This window comes from Scyliorhinus canicula, chromosome 5 (assembly GCF_902713615.1).
Source record: "Scyliorhinus canicula chromosome 5, sScyCan1.1, whole genome shotgun sequence".
NCBI lineage: Eukaryota > Metazoa > Chordata > Chondrichthyes > Carcharhiniformes > Scyliorhinidae > Scyliorhinus > Scyliorhinus canicula.
Window position 1 is genome coordinate 43,453,922 of NC_052150.1, and position 22,409 is coordinate 43,476,330.

General features: G+C 48.8%; 1 protein-coding gene across 4 annotated transcripts in view; it reads left to right on the forward strand.

Annotated features, from left to right (window-relative positions):
• The window catches only part of mboat1 (membrane bound O-acyltransferase domain containing 1), a 189,342-nt gene that overhangs the window by 119,692 nt on the left and 47,241 nt on the right, over window positions 1-22,409 (forward strand). For all 4 annotated transcript variants that reach the window (XM_038796971.1, XM_038796970.1, XM_038796968.1 and 1 more), the window contains 3 exons: window positions 757-811; window positions 9,020-9,203; window positions 17,674-17,866. In XM_038796971.1, coding sequence (XP_038652899.1) covers window positions 757-811; window positions 9,020-9,203; window positions 17,674-17,866 — 432 coding nt within the window. The remainder of the gene's footprint in view (window positions 1-756; window positions 812-9,019; window positions 9,204-17,673; window positions 17,867-22,409) is intronic.

Genomic DNA, 22,409 nt, shown 5'->3' on the forward strand with positions numbered 1-22,409 from the left:
CTTTATATAGAACATTTTATTTTTAACAGTTTAGATCCATGAAGTGATATATCTGGGCAGAAAAACTGGTATACTCAGAAAATGGCAAACCAAAGGATCACTATTTGTGTGCAAGAAGAGCTGTTTTAGTGTAATTCTAATTCAATTTTTTATTAAATCCTAAAGTGACAGGGACACCGTGGCATGTTACAGGACTCAACACACCTGGGTCTGCTGGGCATTCATAAGTTCATTTGACACTTCATTGACACAGCGAACCAGTGAATACTGCAATGTTCGGGGAAAGCTTGTGTGTGGGAAAGAGGGGATGCTGGGGAGCTTGGATCTCTGGTCGGTGCAGGGAATAGTCTGTGTATCTGAATATCGCTTATTGTCTCAAGTAGACTTCAAATGAAGTTACTGTGAAAAGCCCCTAGTCGCCACATTCCGGCGCCTGTTCGGGGAGGCTGATACGGGAATTGAACCGTGCTGCTGGCCTGCTTTGGTCGGCTCTCAAAGCCAGCGATTTAGCCCTGTGCTAAATCAGCCCCTGATCTATCTATCTATCACTATCTATCCCCTATCTATCACTTTTGTTGGTTTTAAATGTTGATGACTAGCATTTCTGAAACATATAGTTCTGCATCATTCATAATAAGGTGAAGCCAAATGCTTATGGAGTGTATAAATGGCTCTGCTAGCAGTCCACTTTTAATGATACTGACATGTCTTCTGTCCTCTGTTTTCCACTGATTTTTTTGTTCTAATTTTCAATAGGGCTGGGACGTAAAGATGAAGAACTCACTACTGAACAGCGCCGTCTTGCTGTTAGGTAATATAAGGAGATATGCAATTGACTTCCCTTCTTATACATTTAGTACCAGATTTAAGAGACTGTTTCTAACTTAATTCATCATATATAATTTTCTTAGTTAATGATTTTCCGTATGTTGTGAAACACCTAAATATTCCACTCTAGAGTTGGTAGAGGTTATGGGGCTTTCCATACGATGAGAAAATGGCAGTAAAAGTAATGCAGACACAAAGGTGTATTTTACAAAGGAAATGATGGGCAATGGATTGTCCATTGTCCAAAGGTTCTCCAAACAATAGGTTACAATATTTAGCTGGTGCCAAGTAGTAGGCTTAGTGGAGACGAGTTGCTTTCCTTTTCTTCCTCACTTCCAGTTCCCTTCCTCCAACACTGGGAGAAAGATTGGGGTTTCCATTGCCCCAAATACACATCATAAACTTTAGTGGTCATTAAAGAGAGGCATCGATGGAATAGCCTGGTAGCAAGATGATTCCATCTCCTTGCGTTTGGGAGGAAATGATACGCGATCGAGGGAGAGAGAGGAAAGCGGAAATTTAAATAAATGTCAATTGGATCTTTTCTCTCTTTTCCTTTTTAAGATTTTTACTTGGGTTTTCCTCTGTCTTGCTACATTTACTTTTGACGAAGAAAGACAAAGTACTGATCCGTAGAGCGCCACCGGTAAAGCCACCGAAGTTGTGTGAGATTTGGCCTGTTTGTGACCATGTGTGTTTATTCTTGGTTTCCTCCCTCACTCACATTTTGAGAGGTTGTATACTCCTTCCTGGAAGGGACTGGCTGAGCTTGGGGACTCCTAGCATGGGGAAAGGCTGGAGTGAAACACTGCAAAGTTCCATTGTGTTTTCTGTTGTTACTTTCTCCACTCTTTAATTGCTCAGTTTGTTACTATCTGACTTCTGGTTTTGTTTTCCCTGTGTGTGTTATAGGGATGCCGCTATCTGCCCTGTGGCTTATGCCAGTAATATAATTATACCTGCTGGGAAGTATGCAAAATACTGGGTTGACTCACAGCTTGACATGTTTTCTTTCTCCTTCCATTTTCCCTCCTTTTACCATCCCCTGTTGCTCTATGGAGTATCACCTGCCTCTGCTCGTCCTCTGAAGTCACTGCAGTACTGCATTGAGAAAATCCATGAGAACTAAAAATAGAAAATGTGGAAATACTCAGCAGGCTAGCCAACACCTGTGGAGAGTTAAATAGAGCTTATTTTGCAGGTCGATGACCTTTCATTAGAACTGAGAGAAATTAGAGACAGAGAATGGTTTTTAAGCAAGTTCGGAACTGGAGACAGAATGTGTGGTTGTTGGGGGGGGGGGGGGGGGGGCACGTGCGGAGGAACAAGGGTTAGATCGCTTCCTAATATCCCCACTGATGTGGAAATTCACCTGAGAAAGGAGCAGTGCTCCGAAAGCTAGTGTTTGAAACAAATCTGTTGGACTTTAACCTGGTGTTGTAAGACTTCTTACTGTGTTCACTTCATGTGATATCAAGAAATGGCTGAGCGCACTCGACATAGCAAAGATTTGGTCCCCAGAGTTACTGAATATAATGGTTACAGCACAGAAGGATATGGCCCATCTTGCCTGTGTCGACTTGCTGCAAGAGCATTGCACCGTGTGTCAGTCCTGTGCCTTTTCCCCATAGCCCTGCAATTCTTCCTTTCGAGGTGATGATACAAGTCTCTTTTGAAAGCCATGTTTGAATCTGCCTCCCCCATATTTTCAGGCAGTGCATTTTGGATCCTAACAACTCATTGTGTAAAAGGTTTTTTCCACATGTCACCATTGCTTCTTTTACCAATCATCTTGAATTGGTCAGCAGAATATTGCAGATGCTGATATTTGAAATAAAACAGAAATTGCTGAAAAGAATCAGCAGGTCAGGCATCATCTGTGAAGAAAGACCAGGAGTTGGATTCTCCAGTCGCTGCTGTCGAAATCGCGTTCGGCAAATGGCCGGAGAATCCAAGTTCCCGTCCAAATCGGGGGCGCCGCCGATTTCACGATGCCTCGTCCCCTCCAAAGCGGTGTACTCTAGGAGTGCACCGCACCATGTATCGACGGCCTCAGGACATTGCCTGAGGCCCGCCCGCCGATGCTCCGCCCCCGACCGGCCGAGTTCCCAACGGCGTGGGTCACGTGTGGTCTCACCCGTTGGGAACTCAGCGAGACCCACGCCATCGGGAACTCGGCATTGTGGCTGTGGACTCAGTCCAGCGCCGCCACAGTCAGGGGACTGCTGATCTGTGGGCAGATGGGGACATTATTTGGAGCTGGTGGCACTATGGTGGGGCGGTTCAGGGCAGGCGAGCCAGCTGAAGTCGGGGACTATTTTGCGGGCCTAGTCCGCGAGCGGCCACCGACATGTTACACGGCGCGGATGCAGCACGTCGCCACCATGTGCATGCGTGGCCATGGACCTGCCAATTCTCCGGGGCGTATTGGCAGCTAGAGCCAGATGCTCTATGCTGCCGTCCTGCTAGCCCCAGCAAAACCGGGGAATCGGTGGCTGTTTTGCACCAGTTTTTCTGGCGTAAAACACCACCGTTCCCACGCCGGCATGGAGCCATAGCCCTAGAATCGGAGAATCCAACCCGAGAACTGGGAAGCTTTAGAGATGTAATAGATATTGTGCAAGTGGTGGGTAGGACATGCTGTCCAGCCCCTCAAGACTGCTTTACCAGTTGCTAAGTTCATGACTATTCTAATTGTGGTCTCAACTCCACTTCCTTCTCTATTCTCTATACAAAATCAATCTCGAAAGTATTCAATGTCCGAGCCCCCACTGCACTCTGGATAAGAGAATTCTACATAATAGTGACTGTCTGAGAGACAAAAATTCTCCTCATCTCCATCTTAATTGGGAGACCCCTTAACCATGTTCCCTAGTTTTGATATCTCCCACAAGGGGAAACATCGTCTCAGCATCCACCCAGTCAATTCCCCTCAGGATCATAAATGTTTCAATAAGATCACCTCTCATTCTTCTAAACTCCAACCTACTCACCCTTTCCTCATAAGATAACCGTTTAATCTCCGAATGAGCTGTGTGAACCTTCTCTGAACTGTTTCTAGTGCAATTATGAACTGGATTCTCCATTTGGGAGACTATGGGCTGGATTCACCGGTTTTGAGGCTAAGTGCGTAGGATCTGTGGAATTGTACATCAAAAAGATTGGCAGCGCCCCTCACCGATCCTGTGACCGTTGAGGGGCTAGCAGCCGCAGCATGTAAAATTCCCGGCTCCCAAGGTATAAATGGGCCAGCAGCACTGCACCACCTGACTGTGGCGACGCTGGACACAGTCCGCAGCTATCACACGAGTTCCCGATTGCACGGTCGGGAACGCGGCCAACAGGGGTGGAGTATCAGGGGAGGACCTTCAGGTGACGAACTAAGGCCGCCCCAACGGCGGAGCCACGTGACGCGATGAGGTCATTTTGGAGGGGGCAGAGCATACAAAGCCTGCATCAAACAGGCGCTGCCCTGATTTCGGCGTCAAAAGGGATTCTCTGCCCGATCGCTGATTATGAAATCGTCATCGGGGAACGGTGAATTCCGCCCTGTGTTCCTGCTGGAACAGATTAGCATGTATTTCACATTCCCATTGGGGTGCTATTTGTTCTGAGATTCAGGACATTCAAATAGGCCAGCACTCTGCCCACGTAAATTGCAATCATTCCCATGGGTGTCTGATTGAATGGGGCTGGAATTCATGCTGAAGCGTTTAACAAGCTGGTGCTGCTTATAAGCGCTTCATTCATCACACACACTCAGCCATCAAGATGGCCCAGGGAAGACCAGCACCGTGATTTCGGGAATCTGAGTTGGACAGACTGCTGGACACCATTGAGGAGAGGAAGGACACCCTCTTCCCCAGAGTTGGGCGCTAACCCAAGCCTGATATAGTCAACAGCGCCTGGGAGGAGGTGACAGAGGTGGCCAGTGCTGCCAGCCTCACAAGAATGACAGGAATGCAATGCCACAAAAAGATGAATGACTTCCTTAGCGCAGTTTGGGTGAGTCACCACCCTGGCATCACTCCCGTCCCTCACTCCTCATATCTGCCAGCCCCAATCCCCGAGAGACCAACAACACCCCAGCTGCCTGGATGTCCGTTACACACCTACCCTTCACTACATCCCACCACATCTATTGTCCTCTTTGGCCAGGAGCCCCCCCCCCCCCCCCCCCCCCCCCCGCAGAACACGCCTCCTGGCATCTCGCTATGTCCTTTCTCTGCTCATTAGGATAAGATGGCCCATAACAGACTTGAGAGGCAGAAGACTGGAAGGGGCATATCAGATGCGGATTCACACCCCTGCTGAGGAGAGGGCCATGCAACTAGTAGGTGAGGCCGAGGAAAGGACAGGGGCTCACACAGAGGCCGTCATGTGCCAAGCAAGTGAGAACCCAATGCCACACCGATGTCCCCATTGCAAGTGAATCATCCATCTCCCACAGGCCCTTCCCAAGATCTCACCATGGGCGCGATTCTCCGAAATGGAGAGAAACAACCGACGGCTGAGTAAAACCCGGAGTGTTTCACTCCAGCGTCGGAGGCCGCTCCTCGCCCCCTATTCTCCCCCCCCTGGGTCTATGAACGGCGGCGCGTGAACCCCGAGCGCCCGGCCTTGACGTTGCGTCAAAGCGGTGCGCCGGGAATGACGTGGCTGGTGGCGCCGAAGTGACGTCAGCCGCGCATGCGCAGGTTGGCCGGCTCGAACCCGCGCATGCGCGGTTGTCGACTTCCCCTCCGCTTCCCTGCAAGACATGGCGGCTTGATCTTGCGGGCGGCAGAGGGAAAAGAGTGCGTCGTTTACAGACGCCGGCCCGACTATCGGTGGGCACCGATCGCGGGCCAGACATCAGATGAGCACACCCGTGGTGCTCGATCCTCCCTCCGCCCCCCACAGGCCCCACACTTACCGGTCGCACGATGTTCACGCCGGCAGCGACAAGGTGTGGTTGACGCCGGCGTGAACCGGTCGGGTTCGTCAGGCCGCTCGTCCCATCCGGGCCGGAGAATCGCTGGTTGGCGTGAGAAACGGCGAGCAGCGATTCTCCGAGTGCTGTGTCGCAAAACGCGACACGCCATTTTGGGGGGTGGGTGGGAGAATCGCGGGGAGTGCCAGGGCGGCGTGTCGTGATTCGCCCGGCCCTCCCGCAATTCTCCCACCCGGCGTGGGGAGCGGAGAATCGCGCCTCATGTCTTTTATCCTGCAGACCACCATCAGACGAGGCCAGTCTGTCCGGACTACTTCACCCCCAGCCAGACCTCCAGCACAGTCCGACAACCAGTCCGGGGACGACACCGGCGTTTCATCACTTCTGTCACCTGCACCTTCCACCATCGCAGAGACTATCACCTCGGAGGGACATTTTAATGAAGAGGTTCCTGAGTCACCTTCTGATGCGCATGACACACATGCTGCACCACATCAGGTGGAGGCCGGGACTCCCGAGAGCGCAGGAAGTCGGAGGGCTGCCCAATTCTAAGAAACAGCTGTCATCCGAATAGGTGTCATGCTTCTGGAACGTATTATGTCATCACTGATAGAGATGTAGACACAGAGCCAGGATTACCAGGAGAAGGTGTCAGCATCTTTCTAGCACCTGCAAGCATAGCTGAAGGAATCTAACTGCCTTCAGACGCTGGAGATGTTGCCGACAATGTGTGGTACCCAGGCCAACACTGAATGGGTGGCACCTGCAGTTGAAGGCCTGGGGCAAGAAGTCAGAGCAATGGGTCAAGACATCCAAGGCTTGGGACACACAGTGTGGTCGATTCTTGAGGCGCAGGACAGGGCAGCCCAGTCATGAGCAGACATGTCCCGGGCCCACATGGACATTGCTGCAGCATTCCAGAGCTCATGTGCTATCCTGCTGCAGGGTTGCACCTGGTTGTGCAGTGGAGAAGGTCACTGTGCCACCAATCACCTCCATGCTTAGAGGCTTGTGTGTGGGCAGGTCCTGCAGCCATGGGTAAGCGAGGGAAGTTTGTGCCTGCTGGGAGCTTGGCTGCAGCGTGGTGTGGGGCCTGGCTGTAACATACAGGTTGTGACAGAGAGCTGGTCAGCCTTCCTGGCTGGGGGCAGGATGGATGGGAGCAGGGGCATGGCGTATAGAGCATCGCAAAGTGGTGAAGCATTGCGTAACCAACCCGCGAATGAGATTTAAATCCATGCAAATATGTGGGCATGGACATCACTAATGCCTGCAGCGGAGGGCTGGAGCATCGCAATGGAATCGGCGCTGAGTACAGATCACGGCCGGGATTCTCCAAACCCTCGCCAGGTCGGAGAATCCCGGGGGGGACGGGGACTTTTGGGCGCCCACGGGATTGCCGCCGTGCTGGTCGGGGGCCGTTGAAAGTGCCCCCCCCCCCCCCCCCCCCCCCCGGCGATTCTCCGGTCCTGGACGGACTGAGTGCCCGCCAAGTCCCACCGGCGTAGGTTACGTATAGTCCCACATGGCGGAACCTGGGAGTTCTGTCTGCGGGGACCATACTGGTGGGGGGAATCCGACCCCTGGGAGGGCCTCCATGGTGCCTGGCCCGCAATCGGGGCCTACCGATCAGCAGCCTGCCTATTTCCATGGGGGCCTATGTTCCTCCGTTCTGGGCACCTGTGGGGCTCCACTATATTGCCCGGGGTTTGGTGCGGAGATGGGAACCCACGTGTATGCGCAAACTCACGTCGGCCGTGGCGCGCATGAGCGAATGCTCGCCGGCCGTGGCGCGCCGGCTTTCGGGCTCCGGAGCTGCGGAGACCACACCGCCGCCGTACTAGCCCCCTGGTGAGGTATGGATAGCTGACAGGCGAGGTCCGTTGACGCCGGTGTCTTGCGCCACTATTCACACCGGCGCCAGAGCTTGGCTGCAGGATTGGAGAATCTCGGCCCACGATCTTTCCATTGCGGGCTATTCTCTGTCTGATATCAAGTCTCGCTGTCGGCGGTGGGAAATGGAGAATTCAGCCCATCTCTTTTCTTAAATAAGGAGAACAAAACTGTACACAGTATTCCAGATGTGGCCTCACTAATTCTCTGTACAACTGTGACAAATCTTCCCTACTGTGAATGCTGGAAATCTGAAATTAGAGCAGAAAAGCTTGCAAAAATTCAGCAGATCTGGCAGCACCTGTGGCGAGAGAACCCAGACCCGAAACGTTAACTCTGCTTTTCTCTCCACTGCTGCTGCTGAGTTTTTCCAGCATTTCCTGTTTTTATTCCATACTTTTACATCTGATTACATGCAATAAACGGCAACATTCCATTTTCTTACCAAATCACTTTCCTTACTTGCATCACAACCTTTTGTGATTCATGTACCTCGACGCACTGATCCCTCTGTCCCAGAGGGTTCTGCAATCTCTCAGCATTTAAATAGTATATTGCTTTTCTATTGTTCCTGCCAAAGTAGTCGTTTTTCCGCATAGCTAATATCCTGATTACACGCTGAAGATTTGTGGTCAAGAGCTAACCATGCCTGTAGCCAAATTATTCCAGTATAGATAGAGTGGACGTTCAGAGACTATTTCCTCGGGTGGATGTAGCTGTTACAAGGGGGCATAACTCTAAGGTTCAGGGTGGGAGATATAGGAGGGATGTCCGAGGTAGGTTCTTTACTCAAAGAGTTGTTAGGGTGTGGAATGGACTGCCTGCTGTGATAGTGGAGTCGGACACTTTAGGAATTTTCAAGCGGTTATTGGATAGGCACATGGAGCACACCAGAATGACAGGGAGTGGGATAGCTTGATCTTGGTTTCGGACAATGCTCGGCACAACATCGAGGGCCGAAGGGCCTGTTCTGTGCTTTACTGTTCTTTGTTCTGTAGCTAGAAAACGGGCATCTACCCGGAAATACCAATAATTGTCCAAGTCCTGCCCACAAAAGGCAGAACATATCAAACCCAGCCAGTTATAGCTCATCAGCCTACCCTCACTCATCAGCAATAATGAGCTGCACCTCCATGCTGCTTGTTTTGCCTTTTTCCCCTCTCCACATACCAAACGTTAAACCATGGCTGTTACCTCACATGGGCTATTTTTGGAAACTATACTTGACTGGCATCCCCTTTTACCTTGGAGACTGAGTGAAATGAAGACCAGACCTAAATATGTAAATAGTTAGCTTACTCTCCCTTGTGAATATGGTTGTTCATTGCGTTTATTGTAATGCTTTCTCATTTTTTATGTTTACAGTGCAAGGCCGACTTTACTGGAGTATTGCAGCTATCACTTGAATTTTCTCGGTATTTTGGCTGGGCCTACCAGCAGTTACAAGGACTATATTGCTTTTATTGAAGGAAACCATATAGATATGAAACTAATAGAAGAACATTGGAAGCAAAAAGGCATTAAAAAATTTCCTGATCTGTCCCCATTGGTATGTATATAATGACAATAACTGTATTCATGGCGGATTGTTGAGATTACCTGTAAAAATCAAAGCTAACAAAATTTTAAACTGGACTTAAAGAGCTGAGTGGTGCAGTGGGTTCGATACTGGATGTTTACCTCTGGTATGTGGATCCAACCTAGACTAACATGGTGGAAGACTTCTATCTGCAGGCTGTGAGGGTCCCATGCAAAATAAGTTTGGATAATGTCAATTCAACCTTTGGTGCATATGGGCCCAAGGATTAATCCTGTCTTGGTATTAATTGTATTTCCACTTAGACAAGACCTGTGGATGTGAGAAATGCAAAGAATCCACTGCTGGTGCAGTAAGAGATGTTCATTTGAGGTCCAGGCTAATGACTCGATGTTGGGCTGAAGTAAAAAATATTGCACTCCACAAACTAACGTTCCTGGTGAACAGACGCACCAGTGCACACACATTGCGGGAATGCTGTCAAAAAGGAAATCGGCAATATAAAAAATAAATGTAGGTTAGAAATATTAACATCAATTCTGACAGAGAATGGAATAACCTTTTACTTTAAGGCAAAGAAATTTAACTTTCATTACAAAATTCATTATGAAATCTAAAGGAAGCACAATTCATGGTGCTCCATCTCAGCCTTTTATGATTTTCTGCTAAAGTGCTCCATTGTCTTTTCCCTCTCTATCTTTATAACTTCCTTCAGTGCTGCAATCCACTTAAGATTGCTACAGTGCACCAATTCTAACTTCCTGCACATTCCCAATTGATAGCTGTGTCTCCAGCTGCCTTGGCTCTCACTTGGGAATTGCCTTTCTCAACCAATCCACTCTCTCCTCTCAACACAAAGGAGGATGGTTGTGGTTGTTGAAGACCAATCATCTCAGTCTCAGGACATTGCTGTGGTAGTTCCTCAAGACAGTGACTTCAGCCCAAACATCTTCGTAATAACCATCGTAAGCTCAGAAGTAACTTACGCATGATTCCCTATCGTCCTCCATACCTTTCCTTTTCAAATGTGTATCCAGTTCCCTTTTGAAAGTTGTCATTGAACCTGTCTCCACTATCCTTTCCAATAGTGCATTCCACACGACCGGAATGCTCTTTCTTTCAAAAAGTTACACTTGTTACGTTTTCTGTCTCTTGTGAAGTGTGAACACTTACGCTGTACCTTGTACCTCTACCCAGATGCAGGTTGATCCCTCTCTGCCTCTTCCTTAATACCTCTAGTTTGTATCTTAAATGAAACCCAGGAAGTGCGCACCTATTGAATTAGCAAATAAAAGTATGTTTCCAGTGTTCCTGGATGTAAGATTGCCCACAAGTCAGCACAAATTGGCAGCTTTGTCCTATACATGGACTGAGATGAACCTTGAAGCTTGTAAAGTGAGGAAACTTTCAAAAGGAAAATAGTGCAGATGTTGGAAATTTTAAATAGAAACTAAAAGTTCCAGAAAAACTCAACAGGTTAGGCAACATCTGTGGATCAATGAAAGGTCAGCTTGACCAGAAACTTTAACTCTGTTTCACTCCTCAGAAGCGGCCATAGCTACTGAGTATATCCAACATTTTTTGTTTTAATTTAATTAATCATAGATCATAGAACATACAGTGCAGAAGGAGGCCATTCGGCCCATCGAGTCTACACCGACCCACTTAAACCCTCACTTCCACCCTATCTCCGTAACCCAATAACCCCATCTAACTTTTTTGTTCACTAAGGGCAATTTATCATGGCTAATCCACCTAACCTGCACGTCTGTGGACTGTGGGAGCAAAACCGGAGCAAACCCACGCAGACACGGGGCGATGGTGCAGACTCCGCACAGACAGTGACCCAGCGGGGAATTGAACCTGGGACCCAAGGTGAAGCCACAGTGCTATCCACTTGTGCTACCATGCTGCCCGAATCTTAGTTGAATTCCAGCCTGGACCTTACAGGTGAAAGGACAGTGTATTCTGTTCAGCTTCCTCAAGTAACATGTTGTGGATCCAACCAGGGATCGAGCTATTTTGGATTTGGTAATGTGTAATGAGGCAGGTTCAATAAACAGTCTCAGAGTAAAAGATCCCCCAGGGGACAGTGACCATCCCATGGTAGAATTTAGCATTCTGTTTGAGAGTGAGAACCTTGGCTCAGAACTGTGCTAATCATAAATAAGTGTAATTACAAAGAAATGAGGGCGCAGTTAGCTGGAATGGATTGGAAAAAGAGTTAGCGAAGAAGACAGTTTGTCAGCTATGGCAGACATTTTATGAAAATAGCTGGGCCTGGATTCTCTGTCCTGGAGATTAAGTGCTGCCCCTGTGGAGAATCACGATAAATGCGCCCTGCTGTTAGGAGTGCTAGTGAGGAGAAATTCATGTCATGCCAGTGGGCTTGCCCGAATCTAGGCCCCACAGCGGGTCTTATTCGCTGGGGCCGGGATTTGCATTCAAAGCCAGACAAACTGGAGCAGCTTTAAAGGGCTCCATTTAGTACAGACTGTCATTCCAACCAAGGAGATGGTTGCTAAAAGACCTGCATCAAGGTACCTGGATGTGGCCAGCACCGTATTTACGCCATTTTTGGGGTTCGGGGCATCTTGATTTGGCGTCAAACCGGCGCCTACCCCGATTCTGGCGTCGGAGGCCATTCTCCGCCCAGTCACGTTTCGCGATTTCGGCATCGGCAAGCGGAGAATTCCACCCGCTGAATTGCACCTGATTGCTGGGAGCGCAAATCAGGAAGCGATTCTCAATTCTTAACCATGCAAATTTTTGCATGACGAAGATTGAGGGCCACTATTTTGAATGGGCGGCCGGATAGCAAGGTCCTCCGGTTGGATCCCCTCACCCCCATTGTGGTTAGTTTAACAGCTGACTATTTCAAAGTCACTCCGGGGTGTGCACGACACATACATCCTGGCGAACCCTTCAGTTCCAGCACATTCGAGGCACTCATTCGGGTGAGGGGTTGGCTCTTCGGTGACGAGGGTAAACCCCCCCCCCCAAGGTCTTGGCTAATAACGGCTGTCCGGAGGCCCCAGACCAACGCGGAGACCCGTTACAACAAAGCCCTTTCAGCAAACAGGAATGTCATTGAGTGGTGTTTTGGCATCCTCAAGATGCGCTTTCGATGTCTGGACCACTCTGGTGGGGCGCTCCAATATAGCCCCAGGTGGGTCTCTAATATCGTGCTCGTCTGCTGTGTCCTGCGCAACATCACACAGCAGAGTGGGGACATGCTGAAGCAGGAGGAAGAACGCCAGACCTCATCTGACGAGGATGATGGCCAGGAAGAAATGGGCATGGAGCCCGGGCAGGCCACCCAACATGTGATCCAGGGCTGGCGCACATGGGACAACCTCATCATCTCCTGATTTACCAACTAGGAGGCCTGGCAACCGGCTGCCCTGTCCCACTTCTCCATACCCCCCCAAACCTCCTTCCAAGTGGTGTCCACTTTACCATGGCTGCTCGTCCTCCCCTGTCCCTCCTCCTCCTCTGCACCAGCCCTGTTCTTAAAAAATAATTTACAGAACCCAATTATATTTTTTCCAATTAAGGAGCTAATTAGTGTGGCCAATCCACCGAATCTACATATCTTTAGGTTGTGAGGGTGAAACCCACGCAGACACGGGGAGAATGTGCAAACTCCACACGGACAGTGACCCGGAGCCAGGATTGACCTCGGATCCTCAGCGCTGTAGGCAGCAGTACTAACAACTTGGCCGCCCTGCACCCACCCTGTTACTCCTCCCTCACTGCACCATGCCTGTCCCTCCTCATTTCACTGTACCACCCCTCTCCCTCCTCCCTTCACTCCATCTCACCACCCTAGCTCCCCCTCCCGTCCTTGTGGGTCCTACCAGCATCACCACAAGGTATTGGCCTTGGGCAGGCAGTATCATCAGGCGTTGCCCACGAGACAGAGGATGATGACGTCTGTAGTGAGGTGAGCTCTGATGCTCCTCATTGTTTGACAAAGTCTGATCCCTGCCCTCAGGATCACATTCCACTGCCTGCCCGGGTGATCCCTTTATGTATGCTGGCTGTTCCATCTTACGGGCCCATATATCCTTTGGGGAATGGGGGGGTGGGGCGAGGACATGTCGTCAGGGGGAGGCAGTGGAAGGTGGTTATGGAAATGGTGAGCGGTATGGATATGGATATGGCGACCTCATATTTCTGGCCCCGTTCCCTGCCTTTTCCTAGGGGACACATAAAGGACATGGTGAGATGCTTGAAGGCAAGTTACACTGGGGGCCTGTAGACTTGACATGTGAGTTCAAGGCACCTGGCCAAAGAGGACAATCTTTGGGATTGAGTGCAGGGTGGGATGTGAGGGAGATGTAGGCAAGTGGGTTTTGATTGGCCTCTCAGGGAGTGGGGGTGTGATGTGAGGGACAGGAGTGATGCCAGGGTAAGAGAGATGGTGACTCACTCCAGCTGCCCTAAGGAGGTAATTCGTCTTCTTGCACTGTGTGCTGGTCTGCCTGGTGATGCTGGCAGCACTCACCACCTTGGCTGCCTCCTCCCTCCCAGGCCTAGTTCACAACAGCAGGCCGCAGCCTCCTGCCCACCATAAGGAAGAGGGTGTCCAGGGGCTGGTTTAGCTCTCTCGGCTAAATTGCTGGCTTTTAAAGCAGACCAAGCAGGCCAGCAGCACGGTTCGATTCCCATACCAGCCTCCCCGGACAGGCGCCGGAATGTGGCGACTAGGGGCTTTTCACAGTAACTTCATTGAAGCCTACTCGTGACAATAAACGATTTTCATTTCATTTCATTTCATTTCATTTCATCTCTCCTCACTGCATCAAGCATCCTGTTAAGGTCTGGTCCAGGATGTGGGGGGCCTGTCTTCGCCTGCTATCTTCTTGACTAGAATGACAACGTGTGGGGAGTAGAGTGTTTCTGAGCAACTCCAGCTGGTCAAGCTCTCCAGCACCAATTCTGAAGCCCCAGTGAATCAGATGCCAGTGGGAGTGGGAATTGCTCAAGATTCACATGGGCAGAGTGCTGGCCCATTCGCAAGTTCTAAATTGTTCCACAGAAAGGACCCGCAATGGGAAAGCAAACCGCACGCATTTCAGTCCCGGTGTCAATCCTTGGGGACCGATTTATCTGGACAAAAACCAGAGTTCCATTTTAGGCGCATATAGCATGGTTTTTCACAGCACCTGCAGCACCGAGAAAGGCACCATTATTTAACAGTGCTTTTCCCTTTCTTTTCCCTCGGTAAAGAACCCTCTCCGCAGAGGCCGCACTTGCATCATTTCCTGCAGTGATAAGCTCAGCTCCCCAGTGCAGGAGACAAGTCAGATCAGGAGCCCCTTGGCAGTGCACCATGGTACCCTGGCACTACCCGCGACACCCTGGTCAATGGTCTCCGAGCTCCACAGAATGATAATCACATCTGGTTTCTATTTTCTTTCAACTCCCCATCAGCAACTCCACCACAGCCTCTCTCTCTCTCTCTCCCTCCCCCATTGCACGCAGTGTACCTCTATTGGGCCCAAACCCCCCTCCCTCACCCCACCTATTAAGGGCAAGGCACCCACGGGCCCGATCCCTGGCATGGGCCACCTGGTACCTGGGCATCTTGGCACTGCCAGACTGGCACCCTGGCAGTGTGAGACTTCTTGCGAGATTCAACGGGGCAGGCGCAGTGAGGCCATTAAATCACGTCCTTAGTCTCCCAAACGGAGAATCTTGGCCAATATGCCATTTTTGAGGGAAAAGTGGTGAGAGTCCTGCCAGATGTTAGGGGGCGATTCCCATCTTAATCCACCCACTTAGCTTTTTTTGGAGCTTGGGGAGATTCTCACTGAATTCTCCAACGCTTCAAATATTTTCTTGAGTGGGGATCTAAAGATGCCGGCAAGACCGGCTTTTCAGAGAAAAAAGGGTGCCCCGATCTCAAAGTCAAGTTTAAGGACCCCCACACCCCCCAACCACGGACATCGTGTACCCCCACATTCACGTGCAACACCCCAACCCTTGACACAAGAGGAACAACCCCACCATTACTAACTGACACTGCCTCCCCCTCCCCCCCAACCCAAACCACCATGAGGGTGACCTGCCCAACCATCGATCCTCGCCGACATTGCCCCACACACCCCAAGTGGGCAATACCCTCAAAGGGGTCGCTAAGGTCTCTCGTCTTTAAGGTTTCCCCTCCCATCAAGGCCTCTCCTTTCAGCCCGTTCCTTTTCAGGACACCCCTAATGCAGCCCCATCAGGCTCCCCCCTCCATTTTCCCCCTTCAGGTTCACCCCCCACCATGCACTCCCTTTCAGATCACACTCCCTTATAGGCAATGCTGCCTCCCCCCCCCCCCCCCCCCCCCAAAACAGGCCAGCCCCCCAATCCTCCCCCTTTTATATCCATGACCCCTCTTAGGCCACGCCCCTTGGCAGTGCACCATGGTACCCTGGCACTACCCACGACACCCTGGTCAATGGCCTCTGAGCTACACAGAATGATAATTACGTCTGGTTTCCATTTTTGGGACCAGTCATGATTCCAGTCAGCCTCACTCTGCGCCCTTAATCCACCCACTTAGGTTATTTTGGAGCTTGGGGAGATTCTCACTGAATTCTTCAACACTTTGAATTTTTTCTGGAGTGGGGAGCTAAAGATGCTGGCAAGACCGGCTTTTCAGAGAAAAAAGGGTGGCCCTAAATCGTGGAAGCCAGGAGATTCTGGCTTCGAACAGGCTAAGCATATTTAAATGAGTTTAAGACTCGTTTAAATATGCAAGTCTGGTTCACATCCAGTGGGTGTGAGCCAGATCGTGTCAGGTGCGGCCGGCCGGGCGCATCATGCATCATTTGCCTCCTGCCGTGAAACCCGGTTAGGGGCTCTGCTGCTATTCTCTAGAAATAGCGGGACATGTGCTGGCCGCAATGGCGGAGGAGGGGTGGTAGAATCACATCCATGGTGTCATTGTCTTCTACACAAACACCACAATTAGTGGTAACTTTTCACTTTTACCACTTTCACCTCTGATGTGCTTAACATCTCTGACATTTTAATGTGAAAGCAAAATACTTGGGTGCTGGAAATCTGAAAGAAAAGCAGAGAATGCTGGGAACACTCATTGCATCAGACAGCATCTGTTTGGCGAGAAACAGAATTAATGAGCTGGATTTTTGTGGCGTCTTGGAACTGAAAGTCCCACCCCATTTCCGACAAATCCCATTTTCACCAGTAGGAGAAAGGGGGCTGGGTGTAATTCACACATGCAGGAAAACTGAACACAGCAGGACCATTCAAATAGACCTCATTTTCACATCAGAAGGGGTGTCGTGAATTTATGGAGGAGACATAAAGGACTGTGAAAGGTATGTAGAACTGTTAAGATGTCAAGTTATTTAAATCCCAACCCTATTAAAATTAAAAAAGCGACCTGCCTGTGTCAGTGAGTTGAAAAAAATCTGTTCCAGTAGCTGCAATAGCTGTTTATTGACAGTACCCCAAGGGTTATCATTATACCATTCTTAATAGTTAGCTGCTTTCCACAACTGACCGTTATCCCAGCTTGTAAATTGTAAATTCACAATTTGATTGACAGCTCAGAGGTCCATAAGGATTAGTTGTCTTTGTGGGATTATATGTGTTTTTATACAGGATTAAGTACTTGCAGTCATTTTAACATTTTGAATGGCCTTTCATGAATGGTATTTTGTTTAGCAAAGGCTGTAATAGTTATTTAGATCTTTATTTTATATCATCTCAACATAGCTCCTGAGGTCTGCCCATGGTAAATACTGGGTGAGTTGGCAAGGAAGAAGTAAGGGCAAACTGTGGTGGGGTCAGGGGTTCACATGAGTTGGCATTAGGTTTGCATGGAGGATATAAGGGGCCAGGGGAGAGTGAGTGATGGGGCATGAGTTAGCATAGATGGGATATGGGGAGTGGGTGGGGAATGTAGGTTGTACAGAATGAGGGCTAGAGGACCTAATGTTGAATAAAGCAAATAGGATTAAGTCTCAGGGAACTAAGGTGGTCCTTTTATACAGCCTGCCTCGGGACCTTTGTGACCACTTGCGATCTGCATCCGGGCAGGGGGTGGCGGGCCCGACTCCATCCTGCACCACCTACCCAGGAGCAAAAGTTGTACCATTTGGGGGATCTTCTCCTGAGTCGGCTGTGCTGAGCCAGATTTCCTGAGTTACGCTGCCTTGCCTTGGGAACGAAAATCCGGTCCAATGTTTCACGTTAGTGTTCTTTCAGCTGAACTGATTTTTTTCCCCTGACATTTTAACGGATTTTTAAAAATCTGTTATTCTAAACTGTGAAATAAGAAATGCTTGGCATTGTTTCAAATTGGTTCCTGACAGCTATAATAAGCCACTCGAGTACTGCCAGAATTGACATAAAACGACTTAATTTTGATTTATTACATTATAATTTGCATTTGTCTGTTAACCTAAAGTCTATCTAAATATCTAAACATTTAGTGGGGTTTGCTTTATTTTTCTAGAGAGCTGTAGCAAACAAAATGCTTATCACCTTTGTATGTCTAGTTTGGTTTACGGTAATTACGAAGAACTTCCCTATCTCGTACAATGTGGATGCCAAGTTTACAAACGAAGCCTCATTCTTCAGGAAACTCTGCTACCTCTTCATCTCAGTCCATGCATCCAGACCCAAGTATTACTTTGCTTGGACTTTAGGTAAAGTAATTTGCTGTGCCTTCTTACTTGTATATTCATGCCACATTTTACATTATATGATTAATTAAGGCTTCATGACTCTCAAATTAAACTCCATAAATCAATGAGACATAGACTAATTCAGTAGGGGGTTGGGAATCTGAATTGAAGCTCCAGTATACAGGAGGTTGGGAGTAGTGACTTCATGAGTACGGTTTCAAGGTTGCAGGAGTGTACCGGCAGGCAGCAAGTGTGTCTACTTCAACGCCAGGAGCATCCGGAATAAGGTGGGCGAACTTGCAGCATGGGTTAGTACCTGGAACAGGAATGGTTGTTGCAGGTTCCGGGGTTTAGATATTTCAGTAAGCTCAGGGAAGGTGGTAAAAGAGGGGGACGGGTGGCATTGTTAGTCAAGGACAGTATTATGGCAGAAAGGACGTTTGATGAGGACTCGTTTCCTGAGGTAGTATTGGCTGAGGTTAGAAACAGGAAAGGAGAGGTCACCCTGTTGGGAGTTTTCTATAGGCCTCTGAAAAGTTCCAGAGATGTAGAGGAAAGGATTGCAAAGATGATTCTGGATAGGAGCGAAAGTAACAGGGTAGTTGTTATGGGGAACTTTAACTTTCCAAATATTGACTGGAAACGCTAAAGATCGAGTACTTTAGATGGGTCCGTTTTTGTCCAATGTGTGCAGGAGGGTTTCCTAACACAGTATGTGGATAGGCCAACAAGAGGTGAGGCCACATTGGATTTGGTACTGGGTAATGAACCAGGACAGGTGCTAGATTTGGAGGTAGGTGAGCACTTTGGTGATAGTGACCACAATTCAGTTACATTTACTTTAGCGATGGAAAGGGATAGGTATATTTTAGTTGGCCACGCACACGGACCTGATATAAGATGGGACTGGTCTGATGACCCCTAGAAGCCAGTGAGGACCTTTACCAAAGTTGCAAATGGAAATCTCCTGATTCGCTTTCGAAACGACTTAGCAGGCGATGCCCAGTGGGGCAACGCCCTTGCATTTCTTGCAAGCGTCGCACCTTAGCGGTGGTGTCGGGGAGCTATAACCCCAAACGAGTGCGAAGACCACGACTCATTAACAGCTCTGTCTGGCCACTCTATGATTTCATGCGGAGTGGTGCAATACGAGAAAAGAAACCAAGCCAGCTAGTGTGCATCCATCCTGCGGACTGTTTACTCAGGCCCGTTTTACATTTGGACAGCCCGTTTGATGCGGGGTGATAGGGCACGTGCGGACATGTCGGAGACGGATATCGTTTAATTCATGAAGGTGGAAAACTCCTCGCTAGTGAATGTGCATGACTAGGACCTCCGGCAACCCGTGCATGGAAAAGGAGGCACTTAGTCGATGGTGGCGCGGGAGGTGACAGACGACATTCGGTGTACCTCCAACCATTTTGAGTGTGCAGCGACGATCACCAGGAACATAAAACCCAAAAAAGGCCCAGCGAAATCTACATGAACATGGGCTCAGAAGCACCCTAGCCACTCCCGCGGGTGTAGGGGCGCTGCCCCTGGGAGTTTCTGGTGGGCCAGCAGACAGGCCAATGTTGAGCAAGCAATTCTATGTCCGTATATATGCCTGGCCACCAGACATAGCTTCGAGCCAACATTTTCATCTTGGTAACTCCCGGATGCGCAGAATGATGGCCCTTCAGGATCAGTGACTGACCTTTCTCGGGAATGATGATCCTGGTACAACAGAAGGAAGACACCGTCCTCAAGGGTCAGCTCTGCCATCTTTGTTGAAAAAGCCTTCAGCTCCGCTGGGAATTGTTGACATGGGCGACCAAATGTCGAACTTTGGATAAAATGGGATCATACTGCGCCCAGTCGTGGATGCGTATCGCCATCGCTGGTTGGGAGTCCATGAAATTAAGGACCGTTATGACTTTGTCCGCCTTGCGGTGGGGGGGGGGGGGGGGGGGGGGGGTTGGCCGCCTGCTCGGGCAACAGAAGGCAACTCAAAGCATCCGCATGTGCAACCGAATTTCCAAGGACAAACCTAATGCACATCAGTGCAAATTGGATATCTGGCAGATTGAAAACAAAATAGGGAAGGGGCGAAAGTGGTCACCAAGATTTAGAAATGACAAGGAGTTTAGCAATTACAGCAAGGTGAGGAGAGAAAGTGCAATTGGCAAATGAGAAGCCTTGGATTTCCTTGAGCGGCTAGATCTTTAAGGTGTGACAGAAAAGACACTTAACCTATTGCTGACGGCAACTCCAGCCCCCATTTCACTGACAGGGTTCCTGACCTCTGGGTAACCTGTGCAACAACAGGAAAGTTGATATCCGGCTCTTAAATGCACTGTGGGTGACAGATTTAAATATGTTAATGAGCAGCTCGCCTCTCTTAATGAGAAACCCGGCTGCAGAGAAAACGCACACAAGGCATGGACACGATGGACTGTGGACACACCCTGTTTTTTGTTAATATTCTCAACTCTCCTGTCCCTCTTGGAATGGGCTGACAGTGGTGGAAGTTGGTATGTGTTAAGAACAAGCCATGGTATTTAGCTCATGGACCATTCATACTGCATGTTTGATCTCCAGATCACCAATTTCTGTAGCAGGTAGAATTCTGCAGTACATGCAACCCAGATATAGACCATCCAGTCCACATAGACTCTTTTGGTTCACACAAGTCTCCTCCCATTCCATCAACTTCATCTTTGCCTTCCAGCACATTCCCTATTCTCTCATATGTGCATCTAGTTTACTTGTGAAAACATCTCAAGATATTTGCTTCAACCACTTCCTATGGTAGTGAATTCCACATTCTAACCAATCTTGAGTAAAGATTTTTTTCATATTTCTCAGGATTTATTGCTGATTATTACGTATTTATGGCCCTTCGTTTTGGATTCTCCCGCAAGTGAAAACATTCCCGCCAATCCACCCTTTTGCAATCTATTTTTAATTTTAAAGACCATTAACAGATCATATCAAAGTCTTCTCTTTCCATTTTGCTATCCAGTTTGCTATCCTTTCAGCTATTTGACCACTAATTTTACATGTCCTCATTTTTGGCACATGCCTGTTGTGTGGTACATTATCAAAGGCTGTTTTGAAAATCCAAATACCCAATGCATTACTAGTCAGTCAGATCTGGTATGATCCATTATGGATAATTTGCATGTACAGTGTAGATGTGAAACGATTTATATGTTTCAAAATCCTGTTAACACCACCTGTATTTTGTAATGTCAATTCTTTCTATTTTTCACTGAAAAATACATGAATTTGTGAAGCACTAATATCAGAGAGTTCTTCTGTAGTATTTTTGCCACAAGGGATTGAAAACAGATGCTTTGATAATTCAAATATGTTCAGAAAAGATGTAAGGGCATTGCCGGAAGTTCCATCCTTCACTTGTTTCTTCTGGTGATTCATGCAAAGCGTTCTTGGGATCATTTAAAGAAAACCAAGATATTCTGTTGGACATTGTTCGTTGTTTGGATGGCAGTTCTTAAAATAGAAAACTTGGCATTCCAAAGTATAAAGATCTGCTCCAGATCTACTTCTGGGCACGATTCAACCAAAAAGAAATCTATGCCCGGTTTTGGGCACATTTTAGAGGGGTGTTTTTTGGCGTCCGCAGAGCCGAGAGAGACCCCGTTATTAAACAGCCTTTACCATTTTGTTTTGGCCTCAGCGAGGAACTCTCCATTGAGGCTGCAGGTTATTCTTTTCCTGCACTGACAAGCTCAGCTTGCCAGTGCAGGAAGACTACTTGCGGATCACGATGCCATTTCTAGAGGCAGCTCTGATCTTTCAAACCCCTCCCCAATCAGCAACCCCACTGTGGCCACTGGATCCCCCCACCTCACCCACTTTACGTCTTCCAAGGTCCAGCAGGAGTGCCAGGGTGCTATCCTGCCCAATACCTGACCACCCAGGAGTCTCCAATGGGCTGGGAGACCCCTCCCCTGGTGCTTTGCGACTGGTCCATGTTTGTGTGTATGGCTGCAGGATCCCGGAAGAATCTGCCGAACGCGTATTTAATTGTGCTTAATGGCTCATTTAACTATGCAGATCTGGATCTTGCCCAGCGAGAACAAGATCCAGATCGCGACACCTTGAGGTTCAACGGAATCTTGCAAGATGTTCCTAACTTTGCGAATCTCGTGAAAGGCCTTTTGCGAGGTTCAACGGGATGAGGCCGCTGAATCAGGTCCTCTGTGTTGGCATCACCTTGAGTCCCCTATAACCAGGAGGTTGGATTCTCTCTTGTTGGAGATGGCCATTGCCCGGCACTTGTGTGGTGCAAATGTTACTTGTCACTTATCAGCCCAAGCTTGATTGTCCAGGCCTTGCTGCATGTGGGCATGGACTGCTTCAGTATCTGAGGAGTCGGGAATGGTGCTAAACATGTGCAATCTGCATGCAATAAGCATTCCGCTTCTGATCTTATGATGGAGGGAAGATCATTGACAAAGCAGATGAAGATGGTTGGGCTTAGGACATTATCCTGAGGAATTAACGCAGTGATGTCCTGGGACTGAGATGATTGACCTCCAACAACCACAGCCATCTT